The following is a 23,938-nucleotide window of genomic DNA, read 5'->3' on the forward strand; positions in this document are numbered from 1 at the left end:
TCTAGTAGATAATAGCTAGAATCTGACTGGTTATAAACACACACTTTAGTAAATACCCCTAGGAGTCCAGTATCAGTACGGGAGAACACAGAACCACTTTGAATGCATACAGATAGCATATGAAATTATTATGAATATATTTCTAATTAAATTCTATTAAAAACAACATAATAATATGCAAATGCAGTAACATTTACAAAACAGTTTATCTTTTGAAACATTTTAATACAAAGTACTTATACACAAATACCTACTGTATACATTTTTGCATTACATCATTTGATTATAATTTTGAATATTATATGATATTGTCTTTCAGTAGATTACTGTGACATAACATAGATCTAATTATAGCAACAATAGTAAATGTTGCTTATATGTCAAATTAATTCAAATCCATCTTGTGGGGAAAAAAATGAACAAAAAAATAACCCAGAATCTTCACAAAAGCAGAGTGTAAAATACTTATTCTGTAACAATAAATAAATCGGCAGTGAGCTTTGTACCAAATCTGTTCTGTTGTAATACAAAATACCTTTGACCAGCTCACGTGTACATGGCTTGGCTGCACCATATTGCTGTATCTTTATACAATCTGTGACAGTGAATGTACTTGAGTAAAGAAATCTCTATGGTTTTATACCCTCACAGGCTGAGGGCACAAAACTACATTTTACTACCTGTTATGTTTTGACTTTCCATTTGTGCTATCCTCAGAGTTCTAAAGCCTTATGTGTGTCGGTATAAATATGTTGGAAGTAAATATCACATACGGAATGTACAGGATATCATGAACAAGGCAATTCGTCTTAAATTAGTGGAAACTTAATTGTTGAAAACTGTTTACTATTGAAGTGCATGTAATACTATTTTGCCATGTGTTAGATGACTAAATAATAGTAACCTGATTTTCTTAATTTGTAATATCATTCACACTGAAACATTTCATTTCCACTTATCACAAGTATCATTATCAGATGTTTCATTTTCAGGTTTAGATTATTTTAAATATTATCACAACAGGTCTCACAAAGACAGTTTTAGAAATTCTCTTGTCGGGGACAGCGAGATAAATTGAATAGCTCCGGTAGCTCCCTCCCGGCGCTATTCAATCCACGTTGAATTGAATTGACCCCTATAGTATTATGCCATAATTTTAATGACATATGTCTGCCCTGTTTGTACTACTGTTCTGCTAATAACAGTTTTGGCATGGGTTACAGCGATGCTATCTGCAGAGCCAGGAAATTACCAATTGGTATTGAGGGAAAGGTGCTTTGGGCTTGGCCAAGAAGCTTATGTAGCTGCAGAAGTGAATAAGGTAGGCATTGAAAGATATGTCTTAATCGTTCAATTGGAAACATTGGGAGGTATGTCTGCATCCATTATAGAAACAACAAAGAAAAACCCTTTGTTTACTACATTTATCTGAATTACTCTTTTTTAATGCTCATTTTTATTACAATTGCTTACTACAATTGCATAAACATTGAGGCTACTGATATTTTGAATACCTTATTTCCCTTCTATGTTCCCACGGATATTTTGGGATATATGCTGCCCAGTCATCTCCCTTTGAGCATGTTTGTCTAAAATGTCCATTATGCTTTGTATTATCTTATAGTGTCTTTAGGTCTATTGTTGAGTTTTTCTTTTCCCTGAAGAGCTCTTGTACAGAAGGCCCACATGCTGCATGCAAGATCTACTATGGCATGTCAGAAAGACTACACAAACAAAAAACTCAACAAACCTATCAGCATTAGTTCTACAGGTGCTCACACAGGGAAATCTTGACAAGTCTTGGTTGCCTCTCTGGCAGGTGTACAGTGCCCAGCGCAAATAAACAACTCCTTCGCCAAAGAGATACTCAAATGGTGAAGGAGCTTTTAGTGGCAGAAAGCCATCGTCGGGTCAGACTCCTATTGGATGCACTACCATGGCATCACATACATTATATATCTGTGTCAGGAGACCCTTTAATAGACTGCCAGAGCTTAGTATAGAGTGTCATTATGTAAATTACATTGTTTTATTTGGGTTATAAAAGTTTCTGCAAATACATTTACATTATATACACATATATATATAGATACAACAGGAATTATGATTATTTCTTTAAGGTTTGAAATATTTACATTGCATTAAATGATAATCAGGCCTATTTTAAACAACTGTATAGTAAAATAAATCCAGATGAGGTTGCAGTTTTTAGATGATGGGTCCTTTTATTACTGCACATCCCAGATTTCACACAGCAGAGGGGTAAATTTGTGGTTGCTGACTCTCCATGACATCACCATGTCTGTGTGGTGGTGGCTAAATGTCCTCAGTTCTGTCAGACGTCCCAAGAGCCGAGCAAAGTGCTGTGGGTTGTTAGGGTGGTGTTGCTTGCACAGCTTTTCCAAAATGTGCAGGAACGACTCCTGAAGTTTCTCCACAGCTTCCTTGTCTTTGATGTACTGTCGGTCTGCAATGAATGGTGGAGAGATAAAAATAGATAGGAATAGGGACAAGTTCATTTGTTATAAATCACTTTGCATTTTTCCCTCCTTATTTTACTTTCCTACTGATTATTAAGGAAGTTATAGCAGGAGATCATTTTATTATAAATGTAAGAGATTTCCTGTTCCTATGGGCATGTATTCACAGGCAGTTGTAGAGTCATCTGCAATTTCATGCCCCCTGATGCAAAGGGTATGGGTGGTTTTCAACAAACCATTCCTTAGACATACTTGAGACAGCACTCTGCCAGCTTACCCATTGTCCTGATCCTCATCCAGGTGTCAGGATGGAGTCGGCCACAACAGCCAGCAAAGTTGAGCTGCAATAGCTACATATTGCCCAGTTACAAAATGTAAGTGGTTCCGGGTGCCATTAAAAGAGGGGCCAGCTATTAGCTTCCCACAACTGGTGATGGCAGTGCTGTTTCCTGGCAAGTTCGATGGGAGCGGCTGCACGGGGCTAGTAAGGACGCGTGTGCATTTCAAATGTGGTGCCGGCAGTCAGCCAGCCAATTAGAGCTCACAGACCAGCAGCAGGGGGCTCCTGATTGGTTCCTGGACCGCAAGCTTTGATTGGCTCACGAGCTGGTGCCATATTTCAAATGACCACCGCCGTCTGACAGAGTCCGGACTCAGGGGTAGAAGAGACGTGTACTGTCTACTGCGCTGTACCTCCCTCTTCTCACACATGAGTAGCAGCAGTGGTGGCAGAAGCCAGCAGTGTTGGGCACTATTGGGGCTTACATGTATCTGGCACTGCTGAGGATATTATGTGAATCTGGCACTGCTGAGGGTATTACGTGTATCTGGCACTGCTGGGGGTATTATGTGTAATTGGCACCTCGGGGGGTATTAAATGCATCTGGTACTACAGGGGCATTACATGTATCTGGCACAGTTGGGGGTATTATGTGTATCTCATACTACTGGGGTTATTATGTGTATTTGGCACTACTGGGGGTATTATATGTATCTGGCACTGCTGGGAGCATTACGTGTATCTGGCAGTACTGGAGGCATTACATGTATCTAGCACTGCTGGGTGAAGGTAGTCTTGGTGTGCAGCTGACACACAATGAATTGCCGTGTTTACCAAAAATCAACTTTACTAGTTGTCAGTGATGACAAGTAGGTGAATACCAGCAAAACCCAAAGAATTGTGGTGAGCTGGGTGGCATAGTAAGTCCATCCTGCCACAGGCTGTTGTAATGTAACAGTATGCATAAAGGGATTGGATCCCCCACATATTAAGAAGCCATCTGCTGTATTAGTGAACATCGGATATATTGGGGAAAGAGGGCCTGGACTGCACACCCTGGCTACTTACAATGGGATGTGCTACTTAATTGAGACTTAATACTACAACATAGAAAAAGAGAGCAGCTGCACCATGCAACAATTGGAATTACAATAAATTGAATAATTATGCATCATATCTGAGGTTTTTGGCATAAAATTGGCCAATATTATGAGCCTGCCCATCAATCATCAAGTTAAACCTCATTGTGCAGGTCCCTAACATAGGGGTTTGCCTCTGGGGCTGTCCTCTTTATAACAATCAGAAGCTACCTTCACTTACCTAACACTCTGATTTTTCACTGCTTTCTTTTATTTGTGTGGTGCCTGGGGTGGTTTGGCTGGGGTGATTTGGAGGTGCCCTGCGCCCCAGGGGCGAACCCCTATAATGTTTGGGACCTGCCAGATGAGGTTTACTTTGACAATTGATGGACAGGCTCATAAATTTGGCCAATTTTATGCCAAAAACCTCAGATATGATGTATAATTATTAAATGTATTATAATTCCAATGGTTGCATGATGCACCTGCTCTCTTTTTCTATTATTAACGAACAACAACTTTGCGCATGCGCTGGACCCGTACTGCGTCGTCAGATGTAGAATGACTGCAGATGTCAGTAATATTGACAGTCTACAGCTATTTTGGGGCGGCAATGGCCTATGTTTCACAAAATGGAGGCGTGTCGCCACCATTTTGTGGAGTGCCAAGACCAGGATCTCCTTTGGAAGACGGAGATTTCCTGGTCTCTTAGAAGGAGCTGCGGCGACAAGCTTGCATGACCTCATCTGGCCAATGGTGCCTAGAACACAGCACTGGATCACAAATGCATGCATTACCATATCTGTCCATCGCTGCTTCTTCCAAGTAAGCAGCAGCGAAGCACCCTCCTACCACATCTGAATCAGCCCAATCATTAGGAGACACTAAATATGCTGAAACAGTGGAGCATTGTGGGCAGAGGACGATGGAACACCATTGGACGTGACAATGCATTCTGTGACTCGGGTGTGGTATGTGATGCAGACGGCTAGAATGTCTACATGATCTGGATGTCAACAGGTCACAACATTGACGTTTGAAATAATGTCGATATTTTCTGTTTTAATTCCATAAGTGTTTTCTGTTCAAATTAAATATGGTGATTGTTATTATTTATTATTATTACCAGTTATTTATATAGCGCACACATATTCCGCATCGCTTTACAGAGAATATTTGCCCATTCACATCGGTCCCTGCTCCAGTGGAGCTTACAATCTATATTCCCTACCACATGTACACGAGCACACATTCATACTAGTGTTAATTTTGTTGGGATCCAATTGACCTACCAGTATATTTTTGGATTGTGGGAGGAAACCGGAGTACCCAGAGGAAACCCACGCAAGTACGGGGAGAATATACAAACTCCGCACAGGTAGAGCCATGGTGGGAATCAAACCCATGACCTCAGTGCTATGAGGCAATAATGCTTACCATTACACCATCCGTACTGCAGTTCTTTCAAGGGGGAATCCAAGCGTACTGTCACTACTAATTGAGGGGCAGATTTATTAAGCCTGGTGAAGTGATAAAGTGGAAGGTGATAAAGCACCAGCCAGTCAGCTCCTAACTGTCATTTTTCAAACCCAGCCTGTAACATGGTGGTTAGGAGGTGATTGGCTAGTACTTTATCACCGTGCAATTTATCACTTCACCAGGTGCAATTTGCTCCCGGGTTAACCATTCTGCAATGCAAGGGAGGTGAATGCATTTTTTATTTGCATACAGTGAAAATAGTGGCTGCTTTTGCATGTAGTGAATAAATACTGGGCACCGAGATTTAGAATTAAATTAGGAAAAGCCCCTTTCCATCTCTAACAGGTAATTCAATTAAAAGCAGTTCCAATAATGTACCATGCAAACAGCATGGAAATGCTGGTAACAGCAGTCTATCGCAGTCATAACATAGAGGTGCGTGGTAATAAGAGCAGTGCTACTCTGCTGTAATTATCCATGAATGTGCGCAGCCACTGCACTTCGTAAATTGCCCCATCGGCAGTGCAAAATGTTGTTTCCAACCTGCATATTTACTCCTTTTTTGCTGGGGTTTTTTTTTTCTTTAACCCCTAAGGGGGAATTCAGTTGTCTGTGAAATCCTGTTCTCACTATAAAAACTGAGCTTTTATTGAGAATCGTGAAAAGCTGCTATTCAATTGCCTGCAAAAAAAATAAACAGCGATAATTCTCCATAGGTTTTTTAGTTTCTTTTCAACACCTCCTGAGCAGGTGAAAGTTGTGGTAAATGCCTATTTTAAGGTAAAAATGTTGGGATTTGGCTCAGAACCCCTGGGGCACTCACCTTAAATACTTATTATGCACTGAGCAGTTTTTAATTATTTTTAATTGGGCATTAATGACAGTTTTGGGGTGAAAAAGTGCAAAATTATGGAGTATAAGTTATGGGACGGGTATATTGGCGTGCTATATGAGTGTGACAAGTGTTTTTAGGCTTGCAGGTGGGAGTAATCAGGTTTACCTAAATCAGGCATGTCCAAACTGCGGCCCTCCAGCTGTTGAGAAACTACACATCCCAGAATGCCCTGACACAGCTTTAGCATTCTCTGACAGCAGAACTGTGTCACGGCATGCTGGGATATGTAGTTTCACAACAGCTGGAGGGCTGCAGTTTGGACATGCCTGACCTAAATATATGCTTACACGCATTTTTAATTACCCCTAATTTAATTTGAGCATTTATTTTTCTGAAAAACGCTTTCTATCATTTTTTCTCTTTTAACAGCCATTTAACCCAATTTATGTACACCAAATACTTGTATTATGACCACTAATATACTTGTATACTGTTATTATTGTTATATTATTTTGGCTTTTTGGGGGGTACAGGGAGATTTTCCCATTTTCACCTACACTTTTCTTTGGTTTTGCCAGCAAGAATTATCACACAAATCCCATTTTTGCACATTTGCAGTTAGATAAGTTGAAAAACAGGAAAAGCCGGTTTTCACAAACAATTGAATTCCCCCCTAACTCTTCATAAGCCCCTTTATTTGGAGAAATATGATGGGGCTTTTCTCAGTTAGTAATTAGGAGAGATAGAGAGACTACACAGGACACATAAATATCTATGGCAGTACATATTGTCATATTTCAGATATTTCAGTAATGAAAGTTAATTATATAAACTGATACCCCTTTCATACAGAAACTGAAATTACCAGGTGAAGTAGTTCCACCCGGTAATTTCAGGAAACACGCGGGTCCTTTTCCTGTGTGAAAGGATCGACCCTGGATGACATTCCCGGGACTTCGACCCTGGAATCTACCAGGGTCGGAGACATGGGAATTTCGACCCAGGTTGACCCTTTCACACAGACAAAATACCCATGTTGATATGCAAATTACCGGGTAGAAAATTCTCGACCCGGTAATTTGCATGTCTGTGTGAAAGGAGGGGTCAGGCAGGTCCCGGAAAAATGACCCGGCACTGATGCCGGGTAATTTCCGGGCCTTTCAGACTTTTCTGTCTAAAAGTGGTATGAGGAAAATGCCATACAAGTGCATACATATCTATATAAAAATGCGTCTTATTTCAGTTTGTTGGTAACATACCTGGTGTAAGAATCACCACTGCGGTCAAAAGAGCATATTCTTCTTCGATCATCTTTAACTCTCCAAGACTCTTATAAAAATTAAACATCGGATTGATGTAGTCAGGTGATATACCTAGAAAAAAAATCAGTCGCGCTCAATTGTCACAGTAAAGAAAATAAACACATTTCACCTGTTACCCATTTTCTCAGTTATTCATTCTCCCTGTTGTATCCAATGACGGATTCAGACCAAGGATTAATTTCTGGTCTATATATTGCTCTTTAGGCTGCAAGTCTGTATTTTCATATGTTTTTCTTGTATGGATGGATAGTTGGCACACCTTGGCAGGACAACATTTTTTACGTATATAGGTGAACTGATTAGTGATAAATCAGTGAACTATGGGGCATTGTTAAGAGAAAGATGAGAGACATGAGACCGAACAATGCAGAAGAGCTGAAGGCCGCTATTGAAGCATCCTGGTCTTCCATAACACCTCAGCAGTGCCACAGGATGATAGAATCCATACCACGTCACGTTGAGGCAGTAATTCATGCAAAAGGGGCCCAAACCAAGTACTGAGTACATATGCATGGTTAAACTTTTCAGAGGGCCGACATTTCTGTATTTAAAATCCTTTTTTTATTGATTTTATGTAATATTCTGATTTTCTAAGATTTTGGATTTGGGGTTTTCTTAAGCTGTAAGCCACAATCATCAAAATTCTAACAAATAAAGGTTTGAAATATCTCACTTTGCATGTAATGAGTCTATATAATATATTAGTTTCACCTTTTAAGTTGAATTACTGAAATAAATTAACTTTTGCACGATATTCAAATTTTCCTTTATGTTCTAGAGGATGCTGGGGTCCATATTAGTACCATGGGGTATAGACGGGTCCACCAGGAGCCATTGACACTTTAAGAGTTTAACACTGTGGGCTGGCTCCTCCCTCTATGCCCCTCCTACCAGACTCAGTTTAGAAAATGTACCTGGAGGAGCCGGTCACAGCTAGGGGAGCTCTACAGAGCTTTCTTAGTAAAAGTTTATTTTAGAGTTTTTATTTTACAGGGAGGCTGCTGGCAACAGCCTCCCTGCATCGAGGGACTGAGGGGGGGAGCAGTGTCCGCCCTGCGGGGTCTGAGCCACTGTCTCCGCTGACTGGACACTGAGGTCCAGAGGGGATAGATCGCTCCCTGCCACAGGGGAACGCTCACCCCAGCAGCATGCCGCCACCCCCTTGCAGAGCTGAAGTTTGTGGCGAGTGAGTCACTGACCTCCCTAGCAAGCGGGGGGCCAGTGTGAAGATGGCAGCTACAGGATAGGAGCGCAGTACTAACTGCGCTCTGGGGGCTCAGTGATACTTAGGTGCGGCGCTGTGAGGGGCGCCCTGAGACGGCGCCTTCACCCTACACTGACCAGAAAGCCTGTCGGGGTCTGCGGATCTCAGCCAGCAAAAAATCCTCAGGCCAGTATAATCTTGGAAGAGCAGGAAGACAGCGCCATTAAGGGGGTGGAGCTTCTCAGAGCGGACCCAGCAGCGTTCAGCGCCATTTTCCTGCTTGCAGACACACTGCCAGTGAAAGAGCAGTCCCTCCAGAGCACCTCCAGCTATCTGTACAGTACCAAGGGGTTGTAGAAGGGAGGGGAAGCTGTGTAAGACTGTGTCACCTATTAATGGACACAGTCAGCGCTGGTTAAGGGTCTCCCTATACCTATATAGCACTGTGTGTGGGTTGGCTCTAATCTCTGTGTCTCTCTGCCATTCTTGGAGGGGAAACTCTGTCTGCCCTGTACCCTGTGTATATGTGGGGTGTACAAGCAAACATGTCTAGAGACTCTGTCTCATATGCTGCAGAGGATTTATCTTCTCAGGAAGATCCCATCCCATGTAATCAGGATTGCACTGTTGTAGCGCAGATCCCAGCTAGAGAACCGGAGTGGTTAGCCTCTCTTAGGGGGGCTATTTCTCAGATTTCTGAAAGGGTTAACTAGGGGCAGCACTACAATATTGCATAATATGAACTGGGGACACTGCATATCATAATGTGCATGGGGGGTACTGTGTTACATAATTTGCACTGGCAGCCCTCCAGTGTGACATAATGTGAACTAGAGCAGTGGTTCTCAACCTCGGTCCTCAAGTACCCCCAACAGTTCATGTTTTCCAGGTCTCCTCACAGGATTGCAAGTGAAATAAGTTGCTCCACCTGTGGGTCTTTTATAATGTGTCAGTGAGTAATGAATACACCTGTTCAACTGCTAGGTGACCTGGAAAACATGAACTGTTGGGGATCGAGGTTGAGAACCACTGAACTAGAGCACTGCTATGGGGCAAAACATTAACCTATGCACTAGTACGGTTCAGAAAATGAATTATGGAGCATGAAATTAACAAATGCTGTGGAGAGGTGTTTCGCTAGAAACATCGGGACAGGGGCCCCTTCAAAATGTTGCTATAGAGGCCATAAAGTTCTGGCTATGACCCTGGATAGAGCACTACCATACCATTCCCCTAGGACTGTATACATGACTTTGGCAGGCTAATAACACACTCTAGACTTGTGTTACTGTTACACCAAATTAGTCACTGTATTATACATGTTATCATTTTTTTATGAGTCATTTTCTTTATCTGTGTAGTTTTTACCTCATTATATTGTCATTTTCTATGTAAATATATAATATATACTGTAGTTTGCTTATTAAGCTATTTTAAGAATTTTTGAATATTTATGCTTCATGCTTTTAAGTTTATTCTGGCAATCAAGAATACAGTCAACAATTTTCTTCAGTACATTTTATTCCTCATCTGTATCAAGTGAGTAATATCACTTTTCCTACTTGCCACACTCTTACATATGGAGAACACTATGTTTTTTCTTTTTCCTTTTACACTTAGTCACTTTTGAATTCTTGATATCCTATATGAAGGGAATACACAGAAGTCCTCACTAAGTAATTGCACAATAAGTAATTTTCATGCACTTTTTGCTTGAGTGTGTTACCTATACACTGATGATTATTAAATTTAACAGTATACACTACTGGGTCAATTCAATTAGGGGCGAGTTTCCAGGGCGGTGTCGGGGCAAACGTAGGATTTGCAAGAAGGGTTAACCAAATATATACACATCTATGCACACACAAACACACACACACCCCTGTGTTGGAGGCAGTTGTGGGACTTGGTTCTTTATTCCTATGTTGCTGTCTTTGACGATGGGAGCCCACCCCAGGGCGTGAGAGTGGGGGACTGAGTGTTGTAGCTGTTTCCGGATCAGCTGAGTGCTGCCTGCATTTTCTATATGGGCCTGTTGGATCAAGGATGGCACAGCAGCAAGTTTAACAACTGTGAGCTGTGAGTGCCAGGCTTTTAGACTGCATTATTTAACAAAGGGGCGCTGTAGCCCTGAAACGTTGCACTGTTACGTAATGTGTGTAAATACACGTTTTGTGCTTTAACCTTCGAGTGCTGCTGCTTGTATATATCTGGAAACCCCCTTCTGTAACTAATAAACATGTATATGTGTTGAGATAGATAGATATATATATATATATATATATATAATATATATATATCTATCACACATGCATGTATGCATATATATTGTACATGTAAATACTGTACTGTACATACACAAATCATCTGCAACTGAAACTGCACGAGTGCCTCCTGCTCCATAGTGCAAGCCCGCAGCTTCCCTCGGTTGGCCACTGCTGCTGGCTGCCAGCAGCTCCCCTTAACTGGTCACTGCTGCTGCCAGCTCACAGCTTCCCCTGGCCGTCTGGTTGCCTGCCCTGCATCTCCAGTGCTTTGCAAAGCATAGAGTTGCCGGCAGCTCTGATTGTGGCGGCAGCAGTCACAGACGGAGACAGAGCTATCTCCATCTCAATAAAACAACAAAAAAAGAAAAACACTTGGCCCGTGAGGGGAGGTTTCTGGGTACTCTGAAGCCCCACCTGCGTTCGCCACTGGGTGGAAACAACAGCAGCGGAACATCATGTCCCAACTTAGCCCCGGACTCTGATTTTAGTTCACAGCCTATTGCTGCATAAACCTTACTTACTGAGCTCTATCATACATTTTTTTTTAATTATTTTAGGGTACACCTGCGCCAGATTTTTCTTAATTGTCATAATTTCTTCAGGAGTCTATTGAGAGCTTTCTCTGAATCCTGGTCAGCAACTTGTACTTATTTATATGTCTTATATACAATATTTTCTGAAAGTTCTAATCATTTGTTAATACTTTTATTTGTACTGTGTTTCACTTTAGCAAACTTGTTAGTCCTATATTTCTCTTAATCTTCTAATGTATCCTGAAGTGCTCGCTGACCTTTGATTTTTATCTATAAGTCTGGATTTATTATCTGGAATGCTTGAGAGTTGTGACTTTGTGATAAAGTTTTGTATATTGTAGCTTCTATCACACAACACAAGAAGAGGTCTCTCATACCCCTTTTACACCAAAATCTCGGGTCTGACCCAGGATTTGGAACACGGTTCCAAGCTGGGTCAAACCCAGGACTCCCCCCATTTACACTGCAGTGCCGATCCGGGATATTCCCAGATCGGCACCGTTTACACTGCACCCGGGTGCAGTTTCTTGTGGGCCGGTGCTTAGAGATGATGTCATCTCCAAGCGCTGGGAAACACTGCAGAGCGGGACTTCGGAGCATCTCGCCGGGGGCAAGCACAGCAATCTGGAAGCTGCTGTGCTGCCCCCAGCCTCCGGCGCTTCCAGGCACCAGACATGGTGCTGCTGTCTGCATAGACAGCATGTGCCATGTCCCCAGCTGCTGCATGGCAACCAGCACGGCGCCGCTGTCTGCATAGACAGCATGCGCCGTGACCCCCAGCCTCCCGACCGCCCGCCGGACACTGCGGTACGGGAGGTTTGCCATGCTGTAAATGGATGCCGGGTCGGCTGACCCGGCTTACCCATTTACACCACCTCCTACCCTGGGTCTTACCCTTGTCCAACCCTGCGTATTTGCCATGTTGGATTCCCGGGAAAGTGGACCCAGGGTTTAGGAGAAGGACCCTTTTACACCGCCTGCAGTGCCGGGATTTTGTGCGCTCTCGTGCAAAATCCCGGGATATTTCAGGTGGTGTAAAAGGGGTATTAGTAATTCGCGACAGAGTGATGTTACTATAAAGGATTAATAAAATTCAAATTGCCAAGTATACTGTATGTACTTTAGTGCTATCATAATCTCTGTATTAAAAAAAAAACCCACAGTAGATACATATACAAAGTATTGTGATGTTTTATTCTTCATTAGATACAATATTTATCAAATTCTATAATCAAATCTGTACTACGCATGCAATGGCATGATCTTCCACAAGAGTGAGCTGTTTGCTTAAATAGTGTTCTTTGTAATCTCTCCATTATGTTTATTACAAACTGTAAGGGATACGGTCGTTAGGTCGACACAGCTAAGGTCGACAGTCATTAGGTCCATCACTGAAAGTCAACATGCATTACGTCGACATTGGTTATTAGGTCGACATAAACTAGGTCGACAGGTCAAAATGTCGACATGAGTTTTTCAACAAAATAAAATAATTTTTGGGATTTTTCCATACTTGACGATCCACGTGGACTATGATTGGAACGGTAACCTGTGCCGTGCGAAGCGGTAGTGGAGCGAGGCACCTTGCCCGAAGCATGGCGAGGGGACACAGTGCACTAACTGGGGTTCCCCGTCACTTTACGAAGAAAACGACACCAAAAAAAGTAAAAAAACTCATGTCAACCTTTTCACCTGTCAACCTAGTACATGTCGACTTAATGACCAGTCGACCTAATGACTGTCGACCTAAGTTGAGTTGATCCATACCCAACTGTAATATGCTTTGTTACATCACTATGTATGCTTTGTTACATCACATTATTTTAAAAAGCACCAACCTCCAGTATACCTCTGTGCATGGTACCTAAATACTATTTCAAATGAACACTTACAGGGGTATTCAATGCATGTCGGATCCTCTCCGACGGAGAATATCCGACAGTGCAGTATTCAATTAGCGAGCAATTCCAACAGGTTTTGGCCATTTCCGACAATGCTGATCCAACTTTTTTTTAAGTTGGATCAGCATTGTCGTAAACGGGCCTAAATCCTGTCGGAATTGGCCGCTTTTCGACAAAACATGTGGATCCACGGCTAATCCGCTGATCCACATGTTTTCCGACAAGTCAGAATTGCTGACAAGTCGGAAAAACAGAAGCTGCATTGAATAGTTCGAATCCTGATTCGACCCAAAAAGTCGGAAACTGCCGTACTTTTGACTAGACGGCAGTTCCTACTTCAATTGAATAGACCCCTTAACGTTTAATAACATACACAAGCATTTAATGATATTCCTTAGCTATTGCTCTCACCAACACACCCTCACTACTAGGAAACTGCACCCCATCTGTATTTTGCTGTGGGACACAGCAGTGTTGTTTTCCACCTCTGCCTGATGATCAGAATCAGTGATAAATGTCAGGCCCTTGGTGACTACCACTAGTATGTGTACGGCAAAAGCTACTCCAAAGGTATTCTTCATGTAATTAAACCTGATTATGGACTGTATGCTGATAGGTATGTGTAACGTATCATCTGGGAATTACCCGTTCAATCCATCGATCAAAGCTAGAGAGACAGGATCCCATATTTGTTATATTTGGTATTAGAATACCTATCTCTCTTTCACCTGTTGATGATAACTTCCAGTAAAATAGACTGATGGGGCCAGTGAAAGGCAGAAATAATTTAATACAAAAATAAGATTTTAAACCTACCGGTAAATCTTTTTCTCCTAGTCCGTAGAGGATGCTGGGGACTCCGTAAGGACCATGGGGGTATAGACGGGCTCCGCAGGAGACATGGGCACTATAAAGAAATTTAGAATGGGTGTGCACTGGCTCCTCCCTCTATGCCCCTCCTCCAGACCTCAGTTAGAGAAACTGTGCCCAGAGGAGATGGACAATACGAGGGAAGGATTTTGTTAATCTAATGGCAAGATTCATACCAGCCCACACCATCCACACCGTATAACCTGGAATATACGCAACCAGTTAACAGTATGAACAAAACAGTATCAGCTAAAGACTGATCTCAACTGTAACATAACCCTTATGTAAGCAACAACTATATACAAGCCTTGCAGATTTTGTCTGTACTGGGTCGGGCGCCCAGCATCCTCTACGGACTAGAAGAAAAAGATTTACCGGTAGGTTTAAAATCTTATTTTCTCTTACGTCCTAGAGGATGCTGGGGACTCCGTAAGGACCATGGGGTTTATACCAAAGCTCCAGACCGGGCGGGAGAGTGCGGATGACTCTGCAGCACCGACTGAGCAAACGCAAGGCCCTCATCAGCCAGGGTATCAAACTTCTAGAACTTTGCAAAAGTGTTTGAACCTGACCAGGTAGCTGCTCGGCAAAGCTGTAAAGCCGAGACGCCTCGGGCAGCCGCCCAAGAAGAGGCCACCTTCCTAGTGGAATGGGCCTTTACCGAATTTGTTAACGGCAATCCTGCCGTAGAATGAGCCTGCTGAATCGTGTTACAGATCCAGCGAGCATTTTGTTGCTGCATACAGGACAAACAGTGCTTCTGTTTTCCTAACTCGAGCCGTCCTGGCTACATAGATTTTTAAGGCCCTGACTACATCCAGGGACTTGGAATCCTCCAAGTCACCCGTAGCCACAGGCACCACAATAGGTTGGTTCATATGAAATGAAGAAACCACCTTAGGCAAAAATTGAGGACGAGTCCTCAACTCTGCTCTATCCACATGGAAGGTCAAATAGGGGCTCTTGTGAGACAAGACCGCCAATTCGGACACCCGCCTTGCAGATGCCAAGGCCAACAACATGACCACCTTCCAAGTGAGAAATTTCAATTCAACCGTTTGAAGAGGTTCAAACCAGTGAGACTTCAGGAACCGTAACACCACGTTAAGGTCCCAAGGTGCCACTTGGGGCACAAAAGGAGGCTGGATGTGCAGTACTCCCTTTACAAAAGTCTGGACTTCTGGGAGAGAAGCCAATTCCTTCTGAAAGAAAATAGACAGGGCCGAAATCTGTACCTTAATGGAGCCTAATTTTAGGCCGATATCCACTCCTGTCTGTAGAAAGTGAAGAAAACGGCCCAGATGGAAATCTTCCGTAGGAGCATTCTTGGCTTCACACTAAGAAACATACTTCCTCCAGATACGGTGATAATGTTTTGCCGTCACCTCCTTCCTAGCCTTTATCAGAGTAGGGATGACTTCTTTCGGGATACCTTTCCCAGCTAGGATTCGGTGTTCAACCGCCATGCCGTCAAACGTAACCGCGGTAAGTCTTGGAACATACAGGGCTCCTGTTGTAACAGGTCCTCCCTGAGAGGAAGAGGCCATGGATCTTCTGTGAGCATTTCCTGAAGAATACCAGGCCCTTCGAGGCCAATCTGGAACAATGAGTATTGTTTTCACTCTTCTTTGTCTTATGATTCTCATTATTTTTGAGATGAGAGGAAGAGGGGGGAACACATAGACCGACTGAAACACCCAAGGTGTCACCAGAGCGTCCACCGCTACTGCCTGAGGGTCCCTTGACCTGGCACAATACCTCCGAAGCTTCTTGTTGAGGCGTGATGCCATCATGTCTATGTGAGGAATTCCCCAAAGACTTGTTATCTCTGTAAAAACTTCTTGATGAAGTCCCCACTCTCCTGGATGGAGATTGTGTCTGCTGAGGAAGTCTGCTTCCCAGTTGTCCACTCCCGGAATGAAGACCGCTGACAGAGCGCTTACGTGACTTTCCGCCCAGCGAAGAATCCTGGTGGCTTCCGCCATTGCCACTCTGCTCCTTGTCCCGCCTTGGCGGTTTACATGAGCCACGGCTGTGACGTTGTCTGATTGAATCAGAACCGGTAGGTCGCGAAGAAGATCCTCCGCTTGTCGTAGGCCGTTGTAGATGGCCCTCAATTCCAGTACGTTGATGTGCAGACAAGCCTCCTGGCTTGACCATAGCCCCTGAAAATGTCTTCCTTGTGTGACTGCTCCCCATCCTCGGAGGCTCGCGTCCGTGGTCACCAGAACCCAGTCCTGAATGCCGAACCTGCGACCCTCTAGAAGGTGAGCACTTTGCAGCCACCACAGGAAAGACCCCCTGGACCTGGGGGACAGGCTTATCTTCTGATGTATTAGTAGATGGGACCCGGACCACTTGTCCAGGAGGTCCCACTGAAACGTCCTTGCATGAAACCTGCCGAAGGGGATGGCCTCGTAGGCTGCCACCATTTTCCCCAGAACTCGAGTGCATTGATGAACAGACACTCTTTTTGGTTTTAGCAAGTCTCTGACCATGTTCTGGAGGTCCTGGGCTTTTTCCATCGGGAGAAAAACCCTCTTCTGTTCCGTGTCCAGAATCATGCCTAGGAATGATAGTCGAGTCATTGGAATCAATTGTGACTTTGGCAGATTGAGAATCCAACAATGTTGTTGTAGCACTCTCGGGAGAGCGACACGCTCTTCTGCAATTGATCTCTCGATCTTGCTTTTATCAGGAGATTGTCCAAGTATGGGATAATTGTGACTCCCTGTCTGCGCAGGAGCACCATCATCTCCGCCATCACCTTGGTGAAAATCCTCGGGGCCGTGGAAAGCCCAAACGGCAACGTCTGAAACTGGTAATGACAGTCCTGTATAGCGAATCTCAGGTACGCCTGATGAGGAGGATATATAGGACATGAAGGTATGCATCCTTTATGTCGAGTGACACCATAAAATCCCCCCCTTCCAGACTGGAGATTACAGCCCGGAGCGATTCCATCTTGAATTTGAACTTTCTCAAGTACAGGTTTAGGGATTTTAGATTTAAAATGGGTCTGACCGAACCATCCGGCTTCGGGACCACGAACAGGGTCGAATAGTACCCTTTCCCCTGTTGGACTAGGGGAACCTTGACAATCACTTGCTGTTGATACAGCTTTTGAATTGCAGCGAACACTACTTCCCTCTCTGGGGCAGAAGCTGGCAAGGCCGACTTGAAAAATCGGCGAGGGGGCACCTCTTCGAATTCCAGTTTGTAGCCTTGGGATACAATATCCATCGCCCAAGGATCCACGTCTGACAGAACCCAGACATGGCTGAAGAGTCGAAGACGTGCCCCCACCGGTGCGGACTCCCTCATTGGAGCCCCAGCGTCATGCGGGGGATTTAGTAGAAGCCGGGGAGGACTTCTGCTCCTGGGAACTACCCGGAGCAGGTGCTCTCTTTCCTCTACCCTTACCTCTGGTGAGGAAAGATGAGCCCCGACCTCTTCTGGACTTATGCGACCGAAAGGACTGCATCTGATATTGTGGAGTTTTCTTTTGCTGCGGGGGAACAAAAGGCAAAAAGGTAGATTTACCCGCGGTAGCTGTGGCAACCAGGTCTGCGAGACCTTCCGTAAATAAAACTTCACCTTTGTATGGCAAAACCTCCATATGCTTCTTTGAGTCGGCATCACCCGTCCATTGGCGGGTCCACAGGGCTCGCCTAGCAGAAATCGCCATGGCGTTGGCTCTCGAACCCAGCAGCCCAACGTCTCCTTGAGCATCCCTCATATATAAGACTGCGTCTTTAATGTGGCCTAAGGTCAATAAAACGGTATCCCTATCTAAGGTATCAAGGTCAGCTGACAAGGTATCTGTCCAAGCTGCAACTGCACTACACACCCATGCCGATGCTATTGCCGGTCTGAGCAAAGCACCTGTATGCGCATAAATAGACTTTAAAGTAGTTTCCTGTCTGCGATCAGCAGGATCCTTGAGGGCTGCCGTTTCCGGAGACAGTAGCGCCACTTTCTTGGACAGGCGTGTTAAAGCCTTGTCCACCCTGGGTGAGGATTCCCAACGTACCCTGTCCTGTGCAGGGAAAGGATACGCCATAAGAATCCTCTTGGGAATCTGCAGTTTTTTATCTGGGGTTTCCCAAGCTTTTTCAAATAACTCGTTAAGCTCATGGGATGGGGGAAAGGTTACCTCAGGTTTCTTTTCCTTATACATGCGCACCCTCGTATCAGGGACCGAGGGGTCATCTGTGATATGCAAAACATCTTTTATTGCAACAATCATATAATGAATACTTTTGGCCACCCTTGGGTGCAACCTCGCCTCATCGTAGTCGACACTGGAGTCAGAATCCGTGTTGGTATCAGTGTCTGCTATTTGGGATAGGGGACGTTTCTGAGACCCAGAAGGGCCCGGTGAGCCAGCCGAAGCCATGGATTGACTCCCTGCTTTTTCCCTGGACTCTGCTTTGTCCAATCTCTTATGTAATAAGGTCACATTTGCATTTAAAACATTCCACATGTCCATCCAATCATGAGTCGGCGTTGCCGACGGAGACACCACAATCATCTGCTCCACCTCCTCCTTAGCTGAGCCTTCCGCATCAGACATGCCGACACACTCGTACCGACACCCCCACACACACAGGGATATAGTTATAAGGAGACAGTTCCCCAATAAGGCCCTTTGGAGAGACAGAGAGAGAGTATGCCAGCACACACCCAGCGACAACTGACACTGGAAAATAAACTCCCAGATAATAGCGCTTTTTATATAAATCACTGTGTTAATACACTCACTGCGCCTTACAAGTGCCCACCCTCCTCTTTTCAGCCCTGTGTCACCGTGTTCAGCAGGGGAGAGACCGGGGGGCTAGCTTCTCTGCAGATCTCTGTGGAGAAAATGGTGCTGGTTAGTGCTGAGGCACCAAGCTGCGCCCCCTCCAGCGGCAGGTTTCGGTCCCGCTCAAAGTATCTCAAAACTGGCGGGGGATTTAAATAATTACTGCCTCCGCAATGTCTATTCCAATGCCAGATATAAAGGTTATTATTGCTGCCCAGGGCGCCCCCCCCCCCCCTGCGTCCTGCACCCATCAGTGCCCGCTAGTGTGTGTAGTGTGTGGGAGCAATGGTGCGCAGCTTACCGCTGCGCGCTTACCTCAGTGAAGATCTGAAGTCTTCTGCCGCCTTGAAGTCTTCTTTTCTTCTTATACTCACCCGGCTTCAATCTTCCGGCTCTGTGTGGAGGACGGCGGCGCGGCTCTGGGACGAACGGCGGGGGGAGACCTGCGTTCCGACTCCCTCTGGAGGTAATGGTGTCCAGTAGCCTAAGAAGCAGAGCCTATCACTTAAGTAGGTCTGCTTCTCTCTCCTCAGTCCCACGATGCAGGGAGCCTGTTGCCAGCAGTGCTCCCTGAAAATAAAAAATCTAACAAAATTCTTTTTCAGAGAAACTCAGGAGAGCTCCCCTGTAGTGCACCCAATCTCCTCTGGGCACAGGATCTAACTGAGGTCTGGAGGAGGGGCATAGAGGGAGGAGCCAGTGCACACCCATTCTAAAGTTCTTTATAGTGCCCATGTCTCCTGCGGAGCCCGTCTATACCCCCATGGTCCTTACGGAATCCCCAGCATCCTCTAGGACGTAAGAGAAATACAAAACAGATTAAAATAAAAATAAAAAACACAGTACAGGCTTTATCCCAGACCACTAGGCTTGAGCTATACAAAACTATTGATATAGCCAATAAGCAAAACATGCCTTGTACTGAATGTCTAGAAGCCATTTGGATGGACCAAATGAAAAAGCATCCATTACCGTTGGCGTCAATTACTGATTTTCTCAAGGGCGTTCTGACTGCACTTTTAACTGGCATCTGTTTCTGTCAACAGCTTTTCTGCATCCCCAGTTCTCAAAAGCACAAGGCAGGTGTGACCCTGCTAATCCTAAACCTTGTTATAGAGCCACTGGAAGCTAGATAATAGATGCAGATTGAATTTAGATATCATTGGATGCACTCCAGTTCTTACAAACTCAAAGTATTGGCATTTGTGTGTTGTCCTGGAGTTTGCATAGGTTTACCCCAGGTGCTCCAGTCTTCCCCCACAACACAGGTTGTACCCTGGTGTGTAACTCATTTGGGCCAATATATTAGAATTCATGCCCAACCAAACCACAAATTTTGAGGTTTACCATTGAGACGTTTTCCCATGTTGCTGGGAAAGCCTTCAAGATGTGCAGCGTGCCAGAAGCCATACATGAGTCAATGTCTCCTAGAGGCCCGTTTATCATTAAATGTCTGCGTCTTATTCTCCAGAAAACAAGTTTTTGGCAGGGTAACCGCAAATATTTAGTATCCCCTAAATGTATGGCAGAGACTGCAGTAGATGCAGTATCTCCGATACATGCTGTGATCCCTCCATTCCGGACAGCAGCTGTAGTGACGATAGGTTTCAGAGGCAATGGTGTCAGATTTGTGTTCTGCGGCTTGGCTACGGCCATCTGATGGACTTACACATCACTTAGCAAGCAGAAGGTTTATCTGGAATCCTCACCAGCTATGGCTGTTGCACATGCGTGGTCAGCAGGACCACGCATGCGCATTGGTCCCACAACCACACTGAGCACGTTACAGGGATGGGCTCCTTTCAGAGCTCCTGTCCATGCAGGTGTAGATTGTTACATCCCACCATAATAATTGCATACTGCAATGCGCTTCTACAGTTTTCTCTTTTGCGTCCTCATCTTCACCTATTATCCCTCTCTGGAGCAACTCAGCTTTTTGATTATTTATCTACCATTTATTAAAATACATTTAAAAGAAAATTGTTACATAATAACATTTCTGAGAGACTTTTCTCTTTATCGTTCTGGATTTGGTGCTGTCTTTGTTATTTTCCTTGGTTAGATGCACAAGTTACCATCATATCCAATCTGGGTGTAGTATGGTATGCCAGCGGCCGGGCTCCCGGCAACTAGCATACCGGCTCACCGGGAGCCCGACCGCCGGCATACCGACAGCGTGGCGAGCGCAAATGAGCCCCTTGCAGGCTCGCTGCACTCGCCAAGCTGCGGGCACGGCGGCGCTCTACGCATGCCACGCTATTTTATTCTCCCTCCAGGGGGGTCGTGGACCCCCACGATGGAGAAAAAGTGTCGGTATGCCGGCTGTCGGGATTCCGGCGCCGGTATACTGTGCGCCGGGATCCCGACAGTCGGCATACTGAAGACCACCCTCCAATCTGAATCATGGTGTCGCACTCAGGGTGGCCAGAAACAGCACAACACTAAATACAGCAGCTAGTAGTACTGACATGATACAAGCCAGACAGCAATAATTAGTTATCAGGCAATATTTGTATTATTTAATTTCCCAAAATATTTTAATACACTGTTATTCAGTTGGCTGTGAATCTTTAATTAGGTTCATTAGCAAGTATATGAAAGTATTTGAATTTTAGAAGATCAGAATCAGAAAGACTCCTGTATTGTTATGCAAAGAGAGATGTTAAATTAAAGAGTAAATGAGGAACGCACATACAGTACAGTATGACTGAATATAACAAAACCAGTGTCGGACTGGGGCATGAAGGGCCCACCGGGGGAATGCAGTTATAGGGGCCCATACTTAGGGGTGTTGCCAGCCTACAAAGGGGGTGTGGCCAGCCTCCACAGAGGCTTAAATTACACAATGGTTTAGTGCAGTGTAATGCAACATATCTACCATGTATAATACAAGTGCACAGTCTGGAACCTGATCCCTAGAGGAAGGAGTGAGCCCTCAGGCAGTGGGGCCTACCGGTGGTTTCCCTGGTACCCCTGTGGGCCAGTCCAACCCTGAACAAAACACACACATTTATATTTAGAAAGCTGGAAGACACAACATGAAACTCCAGGTACTTCTCTGCTGTACTTGGTTTGCCATGAGCAATCAAATAAAGTCCCTGCATCTAGATACATACACTAACACAAATGCTGTAGCAGTGATTAAATAGAATGCTCATTAGTGTAGAAATGTCATGCAGTCTGATTATACCACTATTCCGAATCCTTTCTTCAAGTGTGTCCGTGTGTCCATCAAGCAACTTCTTGTTAAACAGTTCAGCAGAGCGGAGAAACATTGCTTCAACTGCAGAGCCTTTTAGCAGAGCAATCTGGTCTTCATGATCTAATGTTTGAAAACCTAAACAAAAGATGTGATCCATCACTAGTATCAATATTCCATTTACTCCGACAGCATAGGTACCACATTTTATGTAACTTCTCTAATTTCAAGAGCAATCAACTCTGGATAATTCCATTTACACGTCAGCCCCATTGTTCAATGTTTTACCTGCTAAGTTTATATTTATAGCATGGCATGACCTTGTCTGAGTATAGGAGGGCGAAATGTAATGCTGCGCGACTTTGGCGGCCGTGCGGGATGCCGGCCAAACTCTGACATTTTTTTTAAAAAGAGGCAATCACTTACGAAGCAAAACCATGCCTTGTAAGTGATTGCCCCTTTAAAAAAATGTCTGAGTTCGGCGGGCATCCCACAGTATTACATCCCGCCCAACATGTCTATCCTTTGCTAGGGCTCCTGAATGTAGGGCAGTTTTTTTTGTAAGAATGCAACATGTTATAAAGACAGTTCCACCAAATGGGTGACTACTAGGGATGCAGGTGGTTGTAGTGGTAGTGGCGGTTTGCGGTCAAATTACCGGCTGTCAGGATACTGATGCCGGAATCCCAACACCAGGTGAAATGCCAGTGGTCTAAATCCCACCCGCAATCCCCACTTGTGCGGTGGTCCACGCCACCACCCAAGGGGGAATAGATTAGACCGGAAGTCCCCACCAGGCCCGATGCGTGGTGAGCGGACATGCTGCACTCGCCGCCAGTATTCCAGCTGTCGGGATTCCGAGGTCTGTCTGCTGACCACCGAGATCCCGACAGCCGGGATATCATATTGATCCCATAGTGGCTCATCAGCTGTTTGAAAAGGTCCATAGGGAAAAAAATACATAGTTGTAATGCTACTTTCTAGGGGTAATTTGCAAATAAACCACTTGTAGTCAGGAGACTATAGACTCCAGGGAAATGCCATTTTCATGGCAGCCTCCTGAGTCACTTATTTAAACAACCAGCTTTTTAGAGTATGGCTTGAAAAAGAGTTTGTGTGTAAGTGGATAGTCTGTGTCAGCACAAGCTCCTGTCATGAAGTGAGCAAACAGTGGGTAATACATTAACTTTGGCCAATTAACCACTGGTGCTTCTAGTGAAAAACTAAGTATTCAAGGGGTCCCTGTGAGCGTCGGCAAGGGGTTTGCGCTGAACTTCATGTTTTTAAAGCACATATGTAAGGCTTAAAAAATAAAAAGTTAGTTACAGTTGCCCTAGCTAACCCAAAGTAGCTTGCATAAGAATTGTAGGAATGTATATTTATTATTATTTATACCCATTGTTTACTATATAAACCTGATACAATAAACCAGTATTTGAATATGCTACCAAAGGAAAGCAGTTCCTGTGCTAAAAAAATAATTACTTGTACAGGCTAAACAACAGACACATTTTTGTGAAACCACCACACTCCTAAAACATACAAATTGATCTGATCATAACAGGACAATACACTTTAATCATTAAGTGGAAAAGACAATATTTTGTTAGATTCCTGCTTTAGAATCATCTTGCATACCTGGTATCTTTTTTGTGAACTCGACCAGTATCTGAACATGACTT

At 44.3% G+C, this 23,938-nt stretch overlaps 1 protein-coding gene across 1 annotated transcript in view; it reads right to left on the reverse strand.

Moving 5' to 3' along the window:
- Positions 1-255: 255 nt before the first annotated feature.
- The window catches only part of NR1H4 (nuclear receptor subfamily 1 group H member 4), a 225,053-nt gene continuing 201,370 nt past the window's right edge, over positions 256-23,938 (reverse strand). The window contains exons 10-13 of the mRNA XM_063927833.1: positions 23,895-23,935; positions 22,248-22,394; positions 7,413-7,526; positions 256-2,467 (exon numbers count right to left, since the gene is read on the reverse strand). Coding sequence (XP_063783903.1) covers positions 2,229-2,467; positions 7,413-7,526; positions 22,248-22,394; positions 23,895-23,935 — 541 coding nt within the window. The 3' untranslated portion in view covers positions 256-2,228. The remainder of the gene's footprint in view (positions 2,468-7,412; positions 7,527-22,247; positions 22,395-23,894; positions 23,936-23,938) is intronic.

This window comes from Pseudophryne corroboree, chromosome 6, assembly GCF_028390025.1.
Source record: "Pseudophryne corroboree isolate aPseCor3 chromosome 6, aPseCor3.hap2, whole genome shotgun sequence".
Lineage (NCBI taxonomy): Eukaryota > Metazoa > Chordata > Amphibia > Anura > Myobatrachidae > Pseudophryne > Pseudophryne corroboree.